Here is a 22,696-nt window from a genome sequence, read left to right on the forward strand (position 1 = left end):
TTTGTGCTGAACAGACAGGCTCTTTCAGCATTTCTCTCCACTGAGCAGCTTGTGCTCCCTCCATTAGCCCTAATACAGTGTTGTTGAAGCATGCACTAAGATTACACCCTTCAATTTTAAAACAAACAAACAAACAAACAAACACACAAATAAGAAACCAGGGACTTCAGCCATTTCACCCATACATGCATTGAAGCTACTGGGGTACAAAGCACAGAAATCACTGTGAGTCATACTGACATTGAGTCCTTCCTTAAAATCATTTCAGGCATGGAAGAAAAAATCTTAGTTTACGTGCTTGTCTTTGAACACCCCGGTGAGCAGGGCCTGTTCCTGGCAGAAACATGCCATGGCTTAGTGAGGCAGGAGTGCACAGGCACGGAGCTCCTGGCTGAGAATTTCACTTGGCTGCCAAAGCAGAATAGGTGGGAACTCGCTTGCCCAACGTGCTCTCTGGCAGCATGGAACATTAACTGACATCCTGGTGCAGATCCAATTATCTGTCTGGGAGGCTGTCCAGCAACAGACACCAAAAAGACAAGTTCAAGGAACCTCATCAGGAATAATTACAAAACAGCTTGCCTTAAGGTGAAGTTTCTTCCTGTTTCCAGACAGTGAAAAGTTGGTGTTCAAGCACAAAAGACATTAATCTTTGAAATATATTCTTCCTAGCTATAGGTATGATTCTTCTGAGCTTTCATACAAATGCCTAACATCCTTTAGAAGGTCTGTCCACTAATCCTTGTGCATTTAGTTTATTCATTACTCTTGTACTCTGCCTGTTACAGAAATCACATGCAGTAAAGGTGGGCAATAATGCGTTAGTCTCCCAATGCTTCTCTGGCAAAGAACACAGCTCTGTAAGACTTTTTTGGCATTGTTTCTCACTCTTCTGGTGGAGGGCAGATACCAGGTGCCTAAGTGAGTCCACTCCTTTCCCTCCTCGTTCTCATGCCTGCCTGTTGGGGGTGCTCCTATACTGCAGGCCATCCCAGATGACTGTGGAAACAGAATGTACAATTTCTGGTTCCAGATGACTGAGAAAAGTAAGATCAGGGTATTTCTAATGCTTTTGCCATGACTGCCCTTCCTCCATGCTTGAACAGTTAAGGAGTGACATGATGGCAAATGACACAAGCTGCACTGCAACTCGAGAACCTTTGTATCCCAAACTGTGTAAGAGAATAACCGCCTGAAATTTGGGAACATAGTGGGAATAAAGAGAATGGAGACACTTCTTAAAGAAAAGAGCTATCCATTTGCACTCAAATGTGATGCCAAGCCGGTTCCTTGTGCAGTTCTAAGTCTCACTGTCAACACAACAGTATTCAGGCAAGGCAACATTTAATTACTTGTATGAAGAGAAATTTTTTTTCTGCATGTAAGTTTCTACTAGGCTGAAAACAGGCAATAGAATTCGATCTAGATTGTTAATCTCTAGATTAACAATCCTGACCACTCAAGGTATGGAAAAGAAAGGCTGCCTTGTTTCCCCAAATGGCACACAGAACTTCTAGATTACACTCATATATGAAGATGCATACATGCACTGTTGTCCTCTGGTGAATATATATATGGAAGGTGCTAGAGACCACAGATTCCCCTCAACATCTTGTGCTCAATATGCTTTCTGAAGAGGACAACACTTGTTCTGTCTCAGATGCCGTGGGTGGAGCTGACAGTCAGTCAGCATATATGTGACTGGTTGTGTGAGTAGTACAAGCTTCCAGAAACCCCTTAAAAAGCACAGACTGAGATTTTCTAGGTTGGACTCTAGTCGGATGTGATTTGGGTTTTTTTAATCTTCACACTCTCTTCGTACTGTCATGAATGCTTTATTCATGTTTCCTTTTATTATTTTTATATTGACTTTTTAATATTTTGAAAAATGCACTGCTGTTCCCTCTTCAGCTAAAACAAATTAAAAATAATGTTACTCTAATGCTGTAACAAAGAGCCTGAACTGCATTGGCTATTCCAGTGCAACTATTCTGAAGCACCTCCCATCATATTATTTGACTCTTCAATCACTCTTAAACATGGCTTCTTGGTCTTTGTTAGGTTGACTGGGGGAATCTTTAAATCCATAAAGCAGTAGTATGTGAAGAAGTTGTGATGTTCCAAGCTTGACAGCTGGAGAAATACACGAGGTTCATGTCTAGCTCACAGTGAGCAAACAGATGAGCACAGATCACAACAGCTGGGGGTTATTTCCTCTCTAGACACACAGGGGGTATCATAACTGTGGTCTTGTTTACCAAGGCCATTTCCATTTCCCTTCCTCTGTGTTGATGAGGTAGACAAGTGTATAGTTTATAAGTTCTCCTCTCAAGCTCAACGTCCTAGTGATAGATACAGAGATACAGTCCCAAAGCTCTGCTCCCTCTCGAAGCACATTTTCCCACAGGCAGGTACTAGTCTGTCCGAAGGGATACATAAGATCTGCCATTTTCGTCACTCTCATGTGCCTGTACCAAACAACACTGTTGATCCCAGGAACACTGTTAGCCCTTCTGTAAGGACTGAAGTGACTTATGGGACTGGAACCATTCCCTGATCACTCTTGATAAAAACTTGTGAAAGAGTTTCACAACATGACTAATGCATGTCTGCATTTTCTTCAAAAACAATATTCAAACAACTGTGCCTAATGGCTAGGGTGAGAAAAAGAGGAAGTATTTTTCATCAGCAAAAGGTTTCAGATGTTTTTCATTCTACTTTTCATTGTAAGGGGTTCAGAAGAAAACAAAACCCAAGATCTGAATACTCAGGATTTAGGAGTATCACAGGTTATGCCTTTCCTCACAAGAATGGGCTTGTGAGAACCAGAACCTATCTGTTTCCCCCTTCCCACTTGCAGATCTTGCAGGGTGGATTCTAGGAATTGTTATTTATTCATTCTGTTGCAGTCCCATAAATAGAGATGGACTCTTTCTCACATCAGCACAAAAGATTAGCAATTCCCATCATGAAGCAGGCCCAAGAACTGCACACAAAATATCATTGAATTTCGAACCCTTTACTCTGAACCTGTTTACCAGGTGACATTGTTTTTCTTACCACATACTGTGCACTAGCTGGAACTTCAGTTCTGAACTGAGCTGGCACACCAACTAGTAACTTGATGCTCATCTCCACCTGAGGAAATATTTCTCACACCACGATGGCATTCTTCTGAAAAAAAGCTAATTTTTTGTTGCCTTTATTATGTCTTTGCAGCTTTGCTGGGCTCTCAGCCATAAATAAAGCCTGCTGATGACTTTGTAAAGTTGTCAGATACCTTTTGTTGGCAGACAATAGGCAACAGGTGGTTGTGATCTGTCCAAGCCATTATTCCCTTTCCGCCCTGTGTTATTATAACCTTCCCTCCCCAAACCCATTCCCAATGTATGACACCAGCCACATGTAATTGTCACCAGTCATTTAGTTCTGCTTTCAAATCACGGCAAGGCTTTGTTTTTGTTCATGGAACAGGACATGTAATGTGCACTCTCTGGGTGCATTAAGTCTTCAAGTAGCATACTGACATTGTTTTCTTACATTGAAAATCCCTCTGAATTTCCTCAGAACCTTTCCAGAGTTTGAGACTAGTGGAATGAGGATGATGTAAACATCACACTTCAACTGGTTCAAGTTGATTCCAATACGCTGAATATCTCTGCAAAAGAACAGGGGACACAGAGGTTGCTAAAATGAACTGCTTGCTCTGAACAATCTCAGTCCATTTTGCTGTAGATGCAAATCAGCGTGTACGGATATGTGTGTGTGCCGATCTGTGTCTGTGAAACAGCTGACAAGGCTTCTGCTTTTGTTTGACAAATGTGTGTGGGTGGAGGGGGTGTTGGCAGAACTTGGAAGGTACAAAAAGAAGCAGTGGAATTGGGCCATGAAAAGGATCAGAGGGCTGATCTCCTACAGGAAAAAAGAGAGTTGGAGTTGTTCATCCAGAAGAGAAGGCTCCAGAAATATCTTTCTCAATATACAGAGGGGGCTAACAAGAAAGATGGAGAATGACTTTTTACCAGGCCCTGTAGTGACAGAACAAGGGGCAGTGATTTTAAACAGAAACTGATTAGGTTTAGACTGGAGATAAGGAAGGGTGGTGGGACACAGAAACAGGTGGCCAGGAGAAGTTGTGGATGCTGCATTTCTGTAAGCATTCAAGGTCAGGCTGTGAGCTACATCATCTAGTGAAAGGTGTCCCTGCTTATGGCAGGGGTGTTGGACTAGAAGATCTTTAAAGGTCCCTTCCAACCCCAACCATTCTATGATTCTGAGAATGTTCGTTTTCCTGGATCCTGTCTTTTACATAACACTTCAACCCAGTATATGGTGTGGCTGGTTCTGCATAACTGCTTAAAAGTGGTTGTTATTATCTGTGCTAGCTGTGATGACATTCTGATATAACAGGCTCTCTGCAACATTGACAATACATTTTCTGATGCACACTGGATCAGAATCAGTGCTCATAGATACAGATTGCAAGTGTATTACAGCATGGATGGTGTCCAGAGGCCCTATTAAGATGCAAGGAAAAGCAGCTACTTTGCTTTGGCTTCACTCTCCCTTTTTCATGTGTATGTATTTTCCACACAGGCAGCTTCTCAGGCTGCTTTCACTTTCTGCATGGAAAGCTCAGTGTGTGGTATCTGTTGGTGTCTGCCCTGCTACTTACTCGAGAGTCATGCGTGATATGACATCGAATGTAGCCAGACCGGCCTGGTCGAAATTCTCCTTGTAGCGGCCCATCTTGATAGCATCCAACCACTCATGGGCATTGCTGAGGGAAGGGAAATCTGGAGGGCAGTTGCTCAGGAGAGGCTGAGATGGTCTGCAAAAGAGGCAGGTTCTAAAACTCAAGTTATCAGCATCAGCTGAGCACACTAGTAAAGTAAGAATTATGAGAGGGAGAGAATACAGCCTCTGAAGAGGACAGAATGAAGAACAGTGACATTTGTTCTTCATGCCCTGACTCCTAATGTCCCAACTTGATGTGCTGTTTCTAGGCTTCCAGTGTCCCTTCTTCTGCCTTAAAACAATTAACCAACCCAAGAAATTGATCTTTCTTTCCCATTGCCCATACTCTCTCAGGCACATTCTCTTCTTGTTGCCCAAGATCCTTCCATACTTCCTTGGTCTAGACCTATCAGCTGGGCAAAGAGCTGCAGTGAGGAAGTTTCTGAAAGAGATGTGAGACCTTATACACCTTTTTACCTTTGTGACTAGGTCTCCCTCTCTTAAATATTCTCTTTTGGCCAGATAGGGACCTATGAGAAAATGAGTGCATTGTTTGAGCTCCAACACCCACCAGATAAAAGAATTGCAGTAAAAGGCCAAAGAGATGATTGTTTACGTATGGCATTTGCTCTTTTCCTCATCATCTGAGTCTGTTCCAAAGCTATAGCACTCTTTATGTGCTGCTTTTACTAAACTGGGAATCACTAGATACTTTTCCCCTCCCTCAGCTGTGGAGTACATTCCACTGAGACAAGATTTATAACCACAGGGAAAAACCCTCCAGGCTAGCAGGATGTAATTTCGTCATCAGCCCAGCAGCCAACTAACCTTGGCACTGTTTATCCCTCCAGAGACTTCTTCTTTGCTGACCTCCTGCCTCTTGTTCCATCAGACTGCAAAATGCAGTTGGGAAAATATGCAATGTAAGCTGCAGTTCTAATTATTTGTATGTAGAGACTTCCTTCCCTCCATAAGATAAGGTCTTCTTTTTCTTCATCATCTCTTGTGGTCACACAATATGGTGTGACCACAGAATATCTTGTGCTGCTGCACCCAGATGTGTACCTCCCTTCATTCCCTATGACCCTTCAGTCATTCATCCTCAGTGCAACTCATCGAGATTTATCTCCTATCACATTTGGCACTCAGAGCTCCCCATTAACTCAATCAGGATATACAGTTCTCCCAACCTGCTTCCTCTCTTTTTTTTCTGCATCCTGTTTGTTCCCAGTCTCAAATGAGAGGATTAGAAAAAAAACTATATAGCCTGATTTATGGCTTTCTTTTCCTCATGATGCCTTCTGACAGACAATTCCTATTATTTTGCATTAAATCCCCATCTCACCTGCTTGTCCCAGTGCCAATGGCTTTGAGGGCTGATGGCTTGCGAATCATTTTATCCAGGGCACTGACTATTTGCTCAAATTTGGGTCTCTGGACCCTCTCCTTCTGCCAGCAGTCAAGCATGAGCAGGTGCAAAACAGTAGGGCAGTCTGGGGGTGGTGGCAGGCGATAGTCCTGGTCAATGGCATTAATTACCTGCAGGAAAAGAAGAACAAAGCTTTATGACACCTGGGAAAATAAAAGACAAAAGAGCTTCAATCACTCAGTTTGTGTTGCTTTCTTCTCCTTGAATTGATACGGGACAGAGAGGCAGATGTACATCCTCACCACTTCTAAAACTTACATCCTGATTGGACATGTCCCAGTAAGGCCTCTCACCGTAGGACATCACCTCCCACATGACAATGCCATAGCTCCAGACGTCACTGGAGGAGGTGAACTTGCGGTACTGGATGGCTTCGGGGGCAGTCCAGCGGATGGGGATTTTGCAGCCCTGGGAAGCACACAGAAAGCAAATAGAATGCATGAGATAAGGACTGCTTGTGAAAACATCACTGAAACAACCAGCTGTTAGCAGCACAACACAACTTGGAGCACAGGGTGACAGTCTGATTGATTCTATCTTGAAAATATTTATGGTTCAAATTCATACTATGTTCAAGGTTTCCACCTTGTTTTACTGACAAGTACTAATGAAAAGAGAGAATCATGCCTCCTTGCTGCTGCAAATCCCATGATTTTATACTTTCACAGCTTTACTTTACACCATTTGAAAGTGGTATATAGCAAAATCCTCCCAAGTCACAACCATTTGGAAATCTAGAGTCATTTAAATAATGCCAAGTTGCAGGGACAGGTACACTAGCATTAACTCTTTTCTCTTTCCATCTTGACCTCTCTAACTGCAGGTATGACCTGTAAGATGAAACATCATTCAGGTGCTGGTTCTTCAAAATGCACAGATCCAAAAACTGTTCCATTTTTCAGTGACTGAATTCTTCATCCCTTTCTTTTTCAATACACCTTTTATGCTCCCACCCCTTTTGTAGTATGTGTGACAGGTCTCACAACTTCATAGGCAATAAGCTCATTTGATGGTTGGCTGTCAGCCCATAAATACGCTTAGGCCATGTATTTTTTCTGTAGGAAATAACCCAACTCTTTCTTCAAAGAGTGGTAGCACAGGATTGTAATCTCTCCTTCAGTCCTTTATCCTTCCTATAAAAAGCTAATGAAAGGGGGAAGATAATATCTGCATCAGGCTGTGAGGTTTGACCTGTTCACTATCATGCCACGAAGAACAGTACTGAGCCTTCATATGGCAGAGAGACTCAGACACTCAGTAATTTCTAATTTTTACTGCTTTGGAACAAACAGCCCACAGGACAGAAGGCTCTACTCTACTCCACACAGAGAAGGCTTCTCCATGGTCTCAAGATGGACTAAAGAGGGTACACCAAACCAAGGAGGAACACAGGAAAAACTTCTGTCAACACTACAGTAACTCCCACCAGAGCAGTGACTCACCAGACCCCCAGTGTAGGTGGGATTGGAAGCATCATCCTCCAGGAAGCGGGACAACCCGAAGTCTGACACCTTGCACACCAGGTTACTGTTGACCAGGATGTTTCGTGCTGCCAGGTCACGATGCACGTAGTTCATGTCTGACAGGTAGCGCATGCCGGCTGCAATCCCCCGCAGCATTCCCACCAGCTGCAGCACACTGAACTGCCCTTCCTTCTGCTGCAAGGGAGGAGGCAAACACAGGCTCTCATGGCCACAGAACATGAACCCAATAGGGGAGACTAAGAAAGAGCAAGGCAATGAGGTGGATTTATGAAGCTGGAGAAAACACATCTTAGTTTCAGCCCAAATCTGAAGGTTCAAGGACAACAAGTAACAAAGAAGGGTGGGCTTAAAGCAATGAACCTCAAATAAAATCAGACATTGGTGATCTTTTCCTCCTCTTATGGCCACATCCCACTTTAGTATCCTACACCCACCCTCACTAACTACTAAGATGGCTAAATGAAGGTGAGCAGACAAATCTGCTTTTACCAAGATCTTTACAATGGCATTGATGCAGTTCTACTCAATGGGTTCATGTGCTCTTCAAATTGTACCTGCCAAAGCATTTGTGGCTGAATAAGCACATGAATCAGTAAGAAAGGAGAAGTGAAGCAGCTGTACTACATAGATTGCCCGTATTTGTGTTTCATTACTAGAAAACTTGAAATCCAAAAATAACTGCAAGTTTCATTACTTCATTACAATGTTGAAACTTGAAAATATTCTGTGAAATAAAGTCTGAAAAACATTATTAGAAAGGAAAAATTTGCAACATGCACATAAGGAACTGAAAGGGTGTGTACAAAGATTTGTTATTGTTTACATGAATTATTGGAGTTGAAGAAGTCTAAAATACAGAAATTTTATATGGTTGTTGAGCTCTTGGAGTATTTTCACCATGTTGGCCTGAAACCACTTACTGTGGCTATTTGCTATCATTTCTATTGCACTGGAAGGCTTAGGGAGACAGGAGCTAAGAGGAAGAACAGGCAAAATTATCAGGTCTGAGACTGGCACACAGTGAGATGAAGAGGTTAATGGCTGTGGTACCCTGAGGAAGGAATCCAGCGATCCATTCTCCATGAACTCAGTGACAATCATGACTGGCCGGCTCTTGGTGACCACTCCCTCCAGGTGGATAACATTGGGATGCTCGAATTGCCCCATGATGCTGGCCTCGCTCAGGAACTCCCGCCGCTGCTCCTCTGTGTAACCTGACTTCAAGGTCTTAATAGCTACCATGTATTCACGCTTTCCTGGGTGTTTCAGGCGCCCAAAGCACACCTCTCCAAACTCTCCTGCCAGGGAGGGAAAAAACACACCTCAAGTAAGGAAACACAGCAGTGGATTTTAGTCAGATGTACTAAAGCATTCTACTGTGGACGACTTTGGACGATGCTTGGAAACAGGGTTATGGGACTGTTTTGATTAAGGCAAAATTTTTGGTGAAGGCTGGAGACTACACCTTCAGGGTTCAAATGAGGAGTTCTGAGTCTTCAAAGGGTATTTTAAACTTGGTTTACATCCTGCATCTAAGGGTTAGTAGATTAAAATAATTTTGGAAAAAAATGAAGGTTTTGATATCCTGGGACACTTGATGTACCATGGATCCATTTCAGACCAGTAGTGAGCCAGGTCTCAAGGTGAACAAGAAGACACTCTAAATAATCTGCAGATTCTAACACTACCTGATCCAATGACCTCCTCAATCTTGATGAGGGACACATCAATCTCCTTGGCAAATTCTCGAATGGCTTCATTGGGATCTTCATAGGTTGAAGGATCAATGTAATACTTCACCCCAAGTCCTGCAGTGGGGGAAACAGCCCAAAACATCACCAGAATCAAGCCCTGAGACACACAGGTGTTAATGAGTCCTGAAAAGAGACAGGCCCTTGCCATCTGTTGCTCAAACACACTTACCTCGTGCACCGATATACTGCTGCAGGCGGTCTGTGTATGGAGTCTCTCGCCTTTTACTGCAGGACACAAAGGAAAGGAAAGTCAAAACACACACAAGAGTCTCTCATCAGATGTTGGGGCAGGCTTCTCAGTGCAAGGCTCAGAGAATCCTTGAAATTAGGGGTAGAAAATGGATGCTAAGATCCTGCCCATCTCCTGGTAACCAGTGCAAGCTTGTTTTCTATGTGGTGATTTTTATACCACTGTTGGCATTCCCACTTTAGAAATGACAAATGATAGGGCTTCCAAGACTATCCTGAAAAAGAATATTACAGTTTAACATTACTGCCTTGGAAGTTTTCTTGCTATTCAGGCTAAATTTGCATTTTAATTTAATTTAATTACAACAAATTATTCTTTTCAATTATAATGTATGCCTTCTTCTGTGACGCCCTTTAAGTTCTTCAAAAACATTCTAAGAGCCATTTACTCTAATGCTTAATATGTATAGATCTCCCCCAGTTATTTTTCCTCCTGGCTTTGTTTAACAGCATTTACTTCAGCCATTCTATTTGTAAGTATGGTACCCAAACCAAACCACACAGACCCAAACAGATGGAAATCTGTTCCTTGATGTGATTTCTGCACATGCAGATCAAAACAGGTATGGTCTTTATTACTGTAAGGTTTATTGCATATATGCATCTAATTTCCAGTAAGCATAGGTCCTTCTCAGCACAGGCATTTCTCAGATTTAATTCTCCTTCTGAATGTGTATGATTCAATCATTTATTTCCCACACAATTTAATTATTTTAGAAATTTAACTTTATTCCTTGTTTGCACTAAATCTACTTGCAATTTTTAAGCTACTTCCTTTGTTCCAAGCAATGCTTTTTTCTTCAAATGTACGTTTCATTCTAGTTTCCAATCATCCTATTAATTAGACCAGATTGTACATCAAACCCTACAGTATCCTGCAGTACCCCTGCTGTCTGCATGGATTTGTGTCAACTCATGTTTTGCCGTTTCAGCACGAGACCTTTTAGCTGCTGATTCAATTAACATTTGAAGGCAAGGTATCATGAAACATTATGTTATTTTTCTTTATGAACATAAGTAATTCTGACATTCTAACAGCTAACTGTATTATTCTTACTTGTCAGTCTTATCTCTTTAAATTCTGCTTTCAAAATCAGTTTTACCTTCAAAATTTTTTCTCTTGTGCAAAGAAATTGGATTTGATAGGAGCCTACAACTAAGAGCTCTAACTCTATTGTTGAATCTGGAAGCCAGGTCTACAATAATGTTTTTTTATATGTTATCTAACAAATGAATTGTTTTCCATATAAAAAGTCAACAAGACAATTAGATAAAATAGGTGTTTCACAGCGCATATTGCCTGAAAAATGTGTACCAACAATTTATAAAAACAAGTTAAAGTTGCAGCATTTGACTCTACATATGTTCAACCTTTTAAAGAACTACTCATTTCATCTGGTGTTCCTCATTTTCTGCATCTTCAAACTTACTTTTCTTATCAAAGACAGATTTAAAATAGAAACTTGGTATCTCCACTTTTTCTGAAAAACTGTCAATTAACTGCACATAATTCTCTAAGTATAAATGAGTATTTTTTATGGTATTTCCTCATATGTATATTTACAGATGCCATTAATGTCTTTCCCCAACACAGTTTTGGTAATATTAACTTATTCTGGGTTTGGTTTATTTTTTTAGAAAAATATATGCTTTATTGAGTTGTGCACATAATATCACATTTCCAATTGTAACAAGAAATTGTGTTTTTAACAGTTCAAAGCAACAAAAGGAGGCAACATTTCAAATGTAACAATATTTGATAATTCTTTTCTTTCCAGAAAGAAAAATATTAAAAGAGAATATACACAAGAGGAGAAAACAAATGTAGGAAAGGGAAGAGAGCAAAAAAGAAATCATTAAAACTAGACGTCACTTTCTAAAGTTGTTTATACATTTTTTAGGTCAGCAGAAAAAGCTAAAAAGTCCCTCTTGTGCAAAGGCACAGTAGAGCAAAGATACAGAAATCCATTACTGACAATCTAGGGGATTAAGTTCAAACCTCAGTAAATTCAAGGAGTGGGTAATGACTGTTTCTTTTCTTCAAATAACAAAACCCCCATTGTTTACTTTTGTACCTCTACAAAAATAGCGACCCTTACTTTTTTCTCGTTAAAATTAGTCCTTTTTATTTTTTATTTTTTTTGGTTTTTGCTGTAACAGATTATCTCTGCAATCTTTTATATGCCCTTTATTCTTTCCAAAATGGAAAGTGGTATTTGCTTTCTTTAACCTGTATTTTATGAGCTAGCATTTCATGGAATCACTGGGGTTGTATAGATTTTATTCTTCAGCAAATGAGCCCTTGTCTCTAGGTCCTTGGTGAAAGGGTATTTATCACCTTCTAAATAATTAGATATGCACACTTATTACACCAGTCCTTTTCCACTACATTGTTTCATTCTCCACTTGCTTGCCTAAAATTCAATTTACATTTCCTCATTCACAGCAATGCATTTAAATACCTTTTGAGTACCAGCTTTGAAATGCTTTCCTTGTGTTCATATTGCTAACTAGCCAAATATCAGCTAAGTACATGAGTGGTTTACCAAAGGAGAGGCTCCTCAGATAGGAGTAATGGGGCAGGATCTTTCCTTAATTAGAGAATGGCATCTCAAGGACATCTGGATAAATGCAGATCAGGCTGTTTCCCTTGGGACGGGGTAATGTTGCGGGGATAAGGAAGTTCCACTGTCTGAAGTGCACATGAGCAGGTCAAGGAATTCACCTCTTGAAGATGATGGCAAGGATGGCAATGGCAGCAATTACCAAGAAGGCCAGACCCCCGAGCGCTGAGCCCACGATCAGCGGCAGTCGGTCCTGCACCATCTCCGAGCGCTCCCCTGGCAAGGGAGACACACACACACGGATGCAGAGGACTGGTGCTGTGCAGAGTTTCCCTTCTGCCCACCTATATCTCACCCATAATTCCACCCCTACTAGCGCTTTGCTCCCCAGTTACTGTGCTTCTCCAGTGCCACCTTTCCTGCATTGAAAAGCCAGTGCTCGCTCTGAATCCACTTTCTCCTCCCCAGCTCCACTGACAGCTGACAGGCTAGCTGTACACCAGGGCTGCAATCCCACTGTTCCCTATTAATGCAGCTTGCTGGTGACACAGGATGGGGATCCTGCTGGAAGGCAAGCTTCTGCATATATGCACCTTTGTGTCCCATGTCCCACCCGTCTTTTACACATTCACAGAGCTTTGAGCTGTAAGATGTCCCATGACAGCTGGGGCCCAACCTACAGCAGTGTATGGTGCTATGTACTGCCAGATCCCCCTAAAGAGATTTTTACTGGCACACTCTGCACCTGCTGGTCAGAGGCACAGAGGCAACAAGGAGCAGGGCTGGGGAGTACAGCAGTAGCATAAACAACACCCTCTGACAGTACAAAGCTTCTCTGAGTGAACAAATCTGCATATGCAAGTTATTATGAACAGAAATGCAAGCTGAGTAGGAGTGTCTGGTAGCAGTGCTCCAGAGGATAAGCCAATGCACTCAGGGACACAGGCAAGTGGAAGGTGATCGTGTGCAGACCTCAGCACAAAATGTCAGCACTCACCTCCCGTTAAAGTCTGGAAATACATCTTCCCACTGTAAGGGCCGTAGCCAACTGCTGTCCGAGCGCGCACTTGGAAGGCATAGATCTTGCCTGGGCTCAGACTTGGTATCGTGGCCATGTTGGTCTCACTAGTTAAGGTCAATGAATTATCCTCATCTTCTGCCTGTGAATGTCAATGACCAAAAAGGAATGTGAAACTTCCGCCTACACTGCTCACTCTTCTCATCAAGGCATGACAGTTTCCATGTCAACCCAATATTCTTTGAACCTTTACAGAGCCTCCCAACAACAGCTGCTATTCCAGACCTTATTTCCTTGCACACTACTCACTCCTCACTGCTTTCATTAACCCAGGCCTGGGCTTCCCACAAAGCTCTGCTAAAGACTCTCAATTTTAACAAAAATGAAAGACGAAACTTTGTCCTGTGGTTCACTTTCTTGAAACTCCAAACTCATGTACTCTCCTAGGAGGATTCAGAGCAAGAATTCACATGCAAAGCTGTATCCAGGAAGCTGCTACACGAGTTATCACAAATAGCAGTCCTTTTTACCACTTAAAAATAGTAGCTCTGCAAAATCCTGCAAAAGGATTTTTCTTATGTGAAAGATCAGTAATATGGAATGGGAATTTGTCTGAACAGCCCTACATCTCTTCCCCTCAAGTCAGATGGATTAGCAGTCACAAGACATGAATGTCACAAGACGTGAATGGAGGACAAATTTGTACTTGCCACCCTGTATTTCCAGCACACAAAGAGGTATTTGTCACTTAGTGAATGAAAGAGTGCATTCCTCCTCATAAAATTTCTTACAGATGTCTGTCCAGGCATGAATGGGGACACAAGACTTTTCCTCATAAACAAATGACAGACTTGCAATGAATCCAGCTCCAGTAAACGTATTTTGAAACTTCAGCTCCTTTCACTGTTGCCTGTATCAGCTGATACTAAACTTATTGTTAGGTGCAGCTTTTAAGCTTAAACAAGTGCCTTCTCTTTTCTTAAAATCTGCCCTGTCCTTAGATGTTTCCAACTTGGGAAATGCAGACGGACTGATGTCAGATGACATCACAAACTTCTGGTATTGCTAAAGTTCGCTCCTTCCTCACAACTGAAGCATTTTTTTCCACCCTGTTCACCCTGATGCAGGGGTGCATCTCTCAGACAGAAGGTGCTCAGCATCACTTTCTGCTCACCTTGTCAAAGTAGCGTAGCTGGTAATCCAGGATGATCCCATTGGGCTGGTCTGGCTGAGGCCACGACAGTGTGATGCTATTGGTAGTACGACTCACCTGATGCATCATAGGCACAGCAGAGGGGACTGGAATAGAAGACAAAAAGGAGAAATTGCACAGGGATAAGCACAAAAATGAATTAAAATTGGATATTCCTTAAGATGAGTTAATACGTTAGGCCAGCTCTTCCTTTAATTTTCCTTAATTTGCATGATGAAATACTTCGTAAAATAACCAGAAGAAATCCAGGCACAATACCACTCCACTGGGAGATACAGTCATGGACAACTCAGACTGAAAGAAAATGAAAAAATCCACATCCAACTGATTATGCACAGGAGTGAAGAAATTATCTATACTATAGGTGGAATTTAATTCTGATCTCCAAATGTGCAATTTTTACATGCAAGATAAGAAGGTGCTCCATGCCACTGCCTTATTTTAAGGTCACCTTTGGACAAAGAATACTGATAGTGGTGAGAACAAAGGCAGAGCACGTTACTTCTCTTCTGCTTCTCCCCCAGACTGTAATTCTTTTCCTGGGGGGGAAAAAATCAAGTATGGGCTACCAGAGTAATGGAGGCCTTGCACATGAAGCATTCTGGAGAATGGAAATCCACTTCTACCAACACCATTCATGAACCCACGTGCACACACATACACACACACACACTCTCTGGGTTTGTGCAAAAGCTAAGCTTCATCTTGGGAAGAGATTTCCAAGCAAAAATTTCAGGACAATTTTAAGAAAATCTCTCAGCCTACTGGCTGTCTTTCCGCAAAGCTCTTCTCAAGTTTTGCTTTCTCTCTGCAAAGAAAATGTCACGTTGCCAAGAAACCTACAGGTAAGCAGCTAGGGTATCCTCATTTTCCTAATGGGTGCAACATTTTCAGCAACATTTACATTTTCCAGAAAATGAAGGTCAATAAAAAGCTGCCACCAAACCCCATCGGTTTTAGAAAATAGATGTAAACTTCCTTGATGTAAAGAATGAAGCAGAGACATTTGGCAAATGATCAAAACCTGCAGAGTAGCATTTTCTTCCCTCATTCATTGTGAAAAAGATAAAAGGATTGTTTTTAATAACAAGATAAAATTATTCTGAAAAACATATTTCAGATGGGCTTCAAACAGCTCAGGCAAGTGGGAACTAATTTAAAAATGTAAATGAAACAAAATAAGAGTCTAAGCAATAAAATGCTTTCTCTCTTCATTACTCCTTTTGTTTTTACCATTGCTTGCCCTTCAAACAAGATGACACAACTGCTTCACCTGCCAATGAGAATGCTGTGACAAGAATGGAAGAGAGCAACAATTAACCAAGACCATATGTGGCATTTAAGATGCAAATGAATAACACAGTATTGGAATGTTAGGAGGTAACTTGTCAGTTAGCACGTGACCAAGATAGATTCTGCTACATTTAATGTTCCAAAAAGTTAAACTCTCTTCCACTGAGACACCAAGCAAACACACAGGAAAGGTGCAAACCTAAATGCACAGCTACACTGCCAGGGAACAGCCCACTTCCTTCTAAGATTCTATGGAATTATCAGAGTTAAACCTTCCCTCAATTCCTCTCCATCCCACCTCTAACAGTTATTCTTCTCTTGTTTCTCATTTCTTCTTGATCCCCAATTTTTTCCCTACCTGGAAGAATTAATCAAACAAAGGAACAGCAAACACATCACTCAAGTGTATCTCTTGACCATGTGCCACAGCCTTCTAGAATGTTCCCATTATCCAGATATGTCCAGCACTCAGGGTAATCAGATGGTGGTGGGGGGGAGACAACCAGAATACTGCAATTTGTTGTATTAAAAATAGTCATTTCAGTGATTTGCACCTAATAGACACTACTTAGAGCAAAAGCCATTGAAAACTCTCAGAAATAAAACCAGCTATGAACTACAGCAAGGCAGGTTGTCTTTAATCTGCCTCTCTGAGACAGAGTTTAGATTTTGATACATATTTGCCTCCCTTTTAAGGACCTAAAAAATTACAAAACACTGGCCAGGGAGTTCTTCCATCACTTGAAGTAAAAGAGGTATTAAGATCTCTCCTTTGAAAAATTTCATACTAACATGGTATGAATATTAATACTAAGGTGATGTGCAATGCAAACGTAATTGTTGGTGGAGTAAGTACGTATTTCCTGTCAGAAGTGTATTATAAGATTATTCTCTCAGTGTTAATACATTAGGAAATATAAAGTTCAAGATTTTATGTCTATGGACATTCAAAGTACCATACCTCTGCTGCCATACAAGTGCTAGATGAGTATTTTCCCTTGTTTGCATGCCAACTACTGAAAAGGTTTGTAACAGAACTTTGCTTTCAAAGCTTTCTCCTGTATACACAAATGTGTCCAGTTCTATATTGTTCTGCCAGTTTCATTCTCTTCTTTTTACATGAGGTTTATAGACATTGACGTGTTAGGTCCCTGTCTAATGGCAGCTGAAATCACAGTGCCTGATTCAATCCAATCTGGGCAGTTGAACTAGATGATCATTGCAGGTTCATTTCCAACTATTCTATTCTATTCTATTCTATTCTATTCTATTCTATTCTATTCTATTCTATTCTATTCTATTCTATTCTATTCTATTCTATTCTATTCTATGTACTGAGAGCAAAAAACATGCTGTGAGATCAGATCTTTAATTAGGACTGAAAAAGCAGTTCTCTGTGTACGCAATTTAAATAATAGCAAATCTCTGGTTTATGCCCACATAAACCCAGCTAAAGCTGTAAAGAAGTCCAAACACCAGTTAAATAAAACTCCCAAATTCTTCATTTTGTGGGTTGTCAGTTGCAACCCTTCTATATCACAGGACAAATTCTTTCCTGGCAACAGACACACGCCTGCAAGACTAAAAATCTATCTCAGTCAACAGACCAGGTAATTAAGGAATGTGAAGGAAGAGCAGACTCATTTAACAACACGTGGCAATCCCCACTTCTGCAGAGCACAGCCAAGCGCCATTCTCAGCAGACCTTGAGCATTTCTGGCATGTGACATTCAGTCCATATTCCATTCCATCAAGATACTTCAGGAGATCCAATGCGACCCCCTTGTGGTTCTGCCTGGAGGACTCCCAGGGGATAATGCCCTGGAGGGAAGAGTGACTCAAAAAAGCTAGTTCATGTTCAAGGATTATCTCTTCCAGGTGCAAAAGCAGTCCATCCCAACAAGCATGAATTCAGGCAAAAAATGCTAACAGGCCTGCATGTTTGAACAAGGAGCTCCTACCTAACTCAGACACAGAAAGAAAGTACATGGAGGCAGATGCATGGACAGGTAGCCTAAGAGGAACCTAAGAGGAACACAGAAGCATTGTCCAAACACGTAGACACATGGCTAGGAAAGCCAGAGCCTACCTGGAATCACATCTGGCACTGCATGTCAGAAGTGAGAAGGGTTTCTCCAAGTACAGAGGTGGCTCAAGGAAGACTAGAGAAAATGTGGCCCAACTACTGGGTGGTACAGGGGTCCTGCTGACACAGGGAACCCTCTTCACATCAGTCTTTACCAGCAAGTCTTGCTCTTAGGAACACCAAGTCCTGCAGACCTGGGAAGATCTTCCTCATGTCAGATCAGGAGACTGAAAATTTAGGCAAACTACATCATCCCATGGGCCCTGATGGGATGCATCCTTCAGGCTGATGTCATTTTGAGGGCACTCTTGATAATTTTAGAATCATCTTTGTGACTGCAAGAGATGCCTGAGGACTAGTGGAAAACAAATGCCACTCCTTTCCTCAACAAAGGAAAGAAAGAGGATACACAGGCAGCTAAGCCTCACCTTCACCCAAAAGGACTGAGTCTCCAACCTTGGTGACATTCAAAGGTGTGCTGGGTGTGGTCAGGGGCAATTTGCTTGAGGTGACCCTGATGAGCAGATGGGCTGGAGAATATGCTCACCAGAGGTATTTTCCAAGCTTAGTCCTTTTCTGATTCTGAGGAGGCACTCATTCAGCAGCACTGACTAGATATCCACAGAGTACAACAGGAGTTCAGACAACTGGCTCATGGGTCATCACTCATCCAGGATCCAAACTAAACCCTACCAAGGCCTGTGTGTTGTATCTAGCTATTTATGTGTTTTCTTCCCTTTCCATCATGCCCCATGATCTTCTGAAGTCATACAGTTTGATCAACCTCAGCTAGGCCTCTAATGTTCACTAACATGCCCTTACATTCTCTCGTAATTATTTCACTTCTGTTACCTCTTCAGATATCCTATTCTCCTCATATTCCAAGTAGATAACATGAAGACCCTAGCTTTGCTCCTAGCTTTGTTCCAGCTTCCCAAAAATCATCTTCTGGGAAGATCAGTCTGAATGCAGCATGGAAATTCCCTTCTTGATATGTTTATTATCTTATCTTTATTTTCAAAATGTCCTACATTTTTCCACACATTTTAATTTAGTTCTGGCCCTTTCTCTAAATACCCAAAAATCCTTTAAAAGTATCTTGGATTGTCTTCTGTCATAACCTTATACTTTTGCTCCCTGTGGATGAAGAGTGCTTTAAAAGGGCAAATTAGTCAGTTATTTTAACTTTCCTCTCTTATTATTAGTTTTTGTGTATGCATTCCATTCATGCTTAATAAAAAGGAAAATAGCCTTTATGCCATGTTTTACTTTGTATTTTACACTTATACTTGCTCAAAAGGTTTCTGACTTAATTCAAACAGTTAGCAAGACTTGAATTTTGAAAACAAGCACATTTGTTCTCTGCTTATGCTGCAAAGAGTGGGCATAGTCAAGAAAGAAACTGGAATAGTTCCTTTTTGTGGAGTGACCATAGAAATTGTTATTAATTCCCAGTCATACCTGGGCAAATCCATTAAAGATGGCAAAGTTGACAAATGTCACTACGGAAAAAAATCTTAAGAGTAATTTTGCTGTTCCTATGTGAATAGAAAACAAAAAAGTTGAACTCTTAGGGAACTTGAGTGCCCAGGGTTGGCAATTAGATCATAAATAAGCAACAGCTAACGACCTTGAAAAACAATGTATTTCATTCAGAGGACAATGAACACCCACACTCCACTTGCTGTACCTGCTGCCTTTAGCCTGGCATAACACAACAGCAGGTAGCTTTTGACAGCTCTCTTCTTATTTCTTTCTTGTTTTGAACAAAAAAATGCCTTTGTCCCTGCTTTTTCCAGCTAAGTCTACTGTACTCTTTTGGCCCTCTTTGGAAAAGTAAACATCTTCAAGCAATTAATCATTTCCCTTCACAATCTCATAATCATACTTGGCATTTAATTCCTTTCCTCTCCTCACACCATTTCATGTGAAAATCTTCTGTCAGGTCCTCTTAAACTTCCTGGCACTACCCAGAAGTGTCCTTGTCCCCATTCAGCCTCTTACACAAGCCTTCAGACTGTCTAGCACTCATTTCTGCAGTGCTACAGATTTTTGTTTTTGCCGGGTCCCACTGCTCTGATTCCCACTGATGCAGAAGGCTGTTACATATATTTTCACAGGTACAAGGCAACCTGGTCAAATAACCTTTATCTTCACATACCTCTACTAGCTCTCAGAATGTCTGGACTCAGCTAAAAAACCCAATACATTTGGTTTTAAAAGTCTGCATTGATTTGTTCCAACATTTAAATCTCTGCTGCCTTTCTTTTTCCCTCTTCTTTCTAGGAATGTAACAACTGCCTGAACGAATAAGTTCAGTAGCATTTCTCTGGCAACAGACATTACTGCATGCTTCAGTGAAAGCTGCAGTGAAAAAATGGTAGTTACAGGTAGTTACAGCTGTGCATAGAAGAAGTTTCTTCACAGTCCTTTAAATGAAAACCTGACTTCTGTCCTGAGATATACTTGTTTACCTTGATAAGTACACTTGAAAATGTTAAAATAATGAATAAAAATTTAGTCAGGTTTTTTTTTTTTTTGTAATAATATGGTAGGAGTTTAAGTTCTTTGCATTTTTGCGTGTCAGGTTCACACCTGAGAAGAAGTATAACTTCATTAAAATGACATAATTGCCTTTCATCATGTGGGTCCTGCTATCTGGAACAGCCTTCCCACATGTCTCTATACATCCTAACATTTATTTAGGTATTCACCCTCAGCACTTCAAACCTGAGCTGAAAGCAATTCCCTTCTCTTGTCTCATCTCTGTACAGTTCTTCCGGTGATTAGCATATCATATTTGCATTTCACACTATTACTATCCAAACAGGTTTTATTACTCCTATCCAAACAGGTCTCATGTTCCAGGTTAAGTCTTACAGTAAAGGAGGTTTTTCAGTGTCAGCCCTTCTAATTCTGATTTCAGGCAAATGCTCACTGAAGAGTAGAACATCATAATCAGTCTGCCACACAAAAATGTGATTGTGTAACCAAAGGATCCTGTCATGCTCTCAAGATGGGCCCAGAAGACTGTGAGGAGTAAGCAAACTCTTAGAGGAACAGTGTTTTGCAGACAAAGATGAAGAGTGATTAGGTATCATGGAAAGAAGAAAAAGTACAACTGTTTCCACACAGAACGTTGCCTGAAATACCTCTAACAAAGGGGCAGGAGTATTTTTCAGACCAGCAATTAGGAGAGAGAGAACTCCACTGATGTATGAGTAAGCAAAATCTTCAGAATGCCAGGACTGGAGGGTCTTTTCTTGGGTCACCTTTAATTCAGTGGAGAGAAAATTTTTGCTATGGCCCTTTATCCTGACACTAAAACCTTTTTCTGGTTTGTTTCTTTTTTGGTACCCTTCATGTTTTCCTGTACCCTTTTTCTCTCAGCATGTAAAATCCTGGAAGTTTTATATCTGCTTGTATAATAATAATAATAATAATAATAATAATAGTAACAATAACAATAATAATAACAGAAATAATAATGATTGTTACAGCAGCACAACATCAAAAAGAATGCTAAAGTGAAAAGCTGCTGAAGGGATCAAAAGGAGGGGGTATGGATGAGACAGACCACGTGATGGAGGAAGCAGGGCCTTGCTTGTATGAGCTGTCAGTACAAATCGAGGGCAGCTCATCTCAAGCTCACTCCTAACGATCCCAAGAAAGAGCAAGGAAAGGAAAAACTGCGACCAAATAAAAAGAAAACACTCAGTACACACTGATGTTTAAGAAAGTTGTCTTCCCCTGAAACAGCTTTACTGCACAAGAGAGGCATCTTAGAGAGAAGCACCCAACATACCCAAGACACCCAGAGACACTAGGAGACACCTGGAAGAGGAGTGGTCAGGAAATTCAAACAGAAACAGAAGAAGAGGGTAGATTTGGTGATTCCGGGAAGGAGGAGGAAGCAGCTGCTCAATTAAGTTATCTCTGATATAGATAAAGAATGTTGAGATGAGAAGCATGAAGAAAGAGAATTCTGGAGGATGTTAATAGAACACCCACCTCTCTGTAGGAGAAGCCAAAGGAACTGCCTGGAATTACCATACAAATTACCCAGCCACATTTTACAGTAAATGAAAACCCATCACCCACTTGCAGCCAGCCTCTTCAGGGGACCAGGGATCCTAGAGGTGCTTTGCTACTTGATGTCTGTCAGGTAACGTTTCAACGGGAACAAACAGATCAACCCCCTGGCATCTGCTAACAGTAGGAAATTAGTTGGGGGGTATATATATTCCCTTTCTTTCCATATAATAGAACCAGAAATGATAAGATGTGATTTAACCACGCCCTTGATGCCACATGTGGTTTCACAGCACTTCTCTGGAGCTTTACCAAAACCTTGTTTTGCAGGGGTTTCCACACTACATTCTGGAATCTCATATGGGATTTGTTTCAGTTTAACATCTACACAGCTCTAAATGTTTGCAGACATTTTCTGTCACTCAGTTCAAAATGTTCCCCCTCTTTCTCCTCTTCATCACATTACTCCTCATTATGTCCTCTTAAACAAGCTGTGTATAATTCCTCTCTGTATTAGCTTATACATGCTTGTGAAGAACAACATATGCCCAGTTTCTTAATGCTGACATTTAGCAGAACTCTATGCCTGGATGTATGTGTCTCTCCAGCTCCAGTCCTTGTAAATGGTATTTACAGGAAATAGAACTCCTCTGACTGCCCACACAACCCATTAGTATCTTAGTTTAGTCATCCCCATGGCTTAGTTTCTAGTTACAAGGATCACAACATCTTTGAATATAACTGCATAACATATTTTTAATATTTCTACCACGTAAAGAGTAAAAAAAAAATAAAAATTGTTTCTTATTAACAAGAAAATAAGAAGATGGAATGGAG

The 22,696-nt window shown here is 41.1% G+C and overlaps 1 protein-coding gene across 7 annotated transcripts in view; it reads right to left on the reverse strand.

Moving 5' to 3' along the window:
* Positions 1-1,486: 1,486 nt before the first annotated feature.
* EPHB6 (EPH receptor B6) overlaps positions 1,487-22,696 on the reverse strand; it is a 67,447-nt gene continuing 46,237 nt past the window's right edge. For 2 of the 7 annotated variants that reach the window (XM_056504268.1, XM_056504260.1), the window contains exons 7-17: positions 14,410-14,534; positions 13,215-13,377; positions 12,379-12,493; positions 9,574-9,629; positions 9,339-9,458; positions 8,701-8,948; positions 7,609-7,824; positions 6,425-6,574; positions 6,083-6,276; positions 4,676-4,849; positions 2,670-3,658 (exon numbers count right to left, since the gene is read on the reverse strand). In XM_056504268.1, coding sequence (XP_056360243.1) covers positions 3,511-3,658; positions 4,676-4,849; positions 6,083-6,276; positions 6,425-6,574; positions 7,609-7,824; positions 8,701-8,948; positions 9,339-9,458; positions 9,574-9,629; positions 12,379-12,493; positions 13,215-13,377; positions 14,410-14,534 — 1,709 coding nt within the window. In that variant the 3' untranslated portion in view covers positions 2,670-3,510. Of the gene's footprint in view, positions 3,707-4,671; positions 4,850-6,082; positions 6,277-6,424; positions 6,575-7,608; positions 7,825-8,700; positions 8,949-9,338; positions 9,459-9,573; positions 9,630-12,378; positions 12,494-13,214; positions 13,378-14,409; positions 14,535-22,696 lie in introns of all 7 variants that reach the window. The other 5 variants (XM_056504277.1, XM_056504288.1, XM_056504305.1 and 2 more) reach the window with 4 other exon arrangements.

The sequence above is a fragment of the Oenanthe melanoleuca genome, chromosome 1, assembly GCF_029582105.1.
Source record: "Oenanthe melanoleuca isolate GR-GAL-2019-014 chromosome 1, OMel1.0, whole genome shotgun sequence".
Classification (NCBI taxonomy): domain Eukaryota; kingdom Metazoa; phylum Chordata; class Aves; order Passeriformes; family Muscicapidae; genus Oenanthe; species Oenanthe melanoleuca.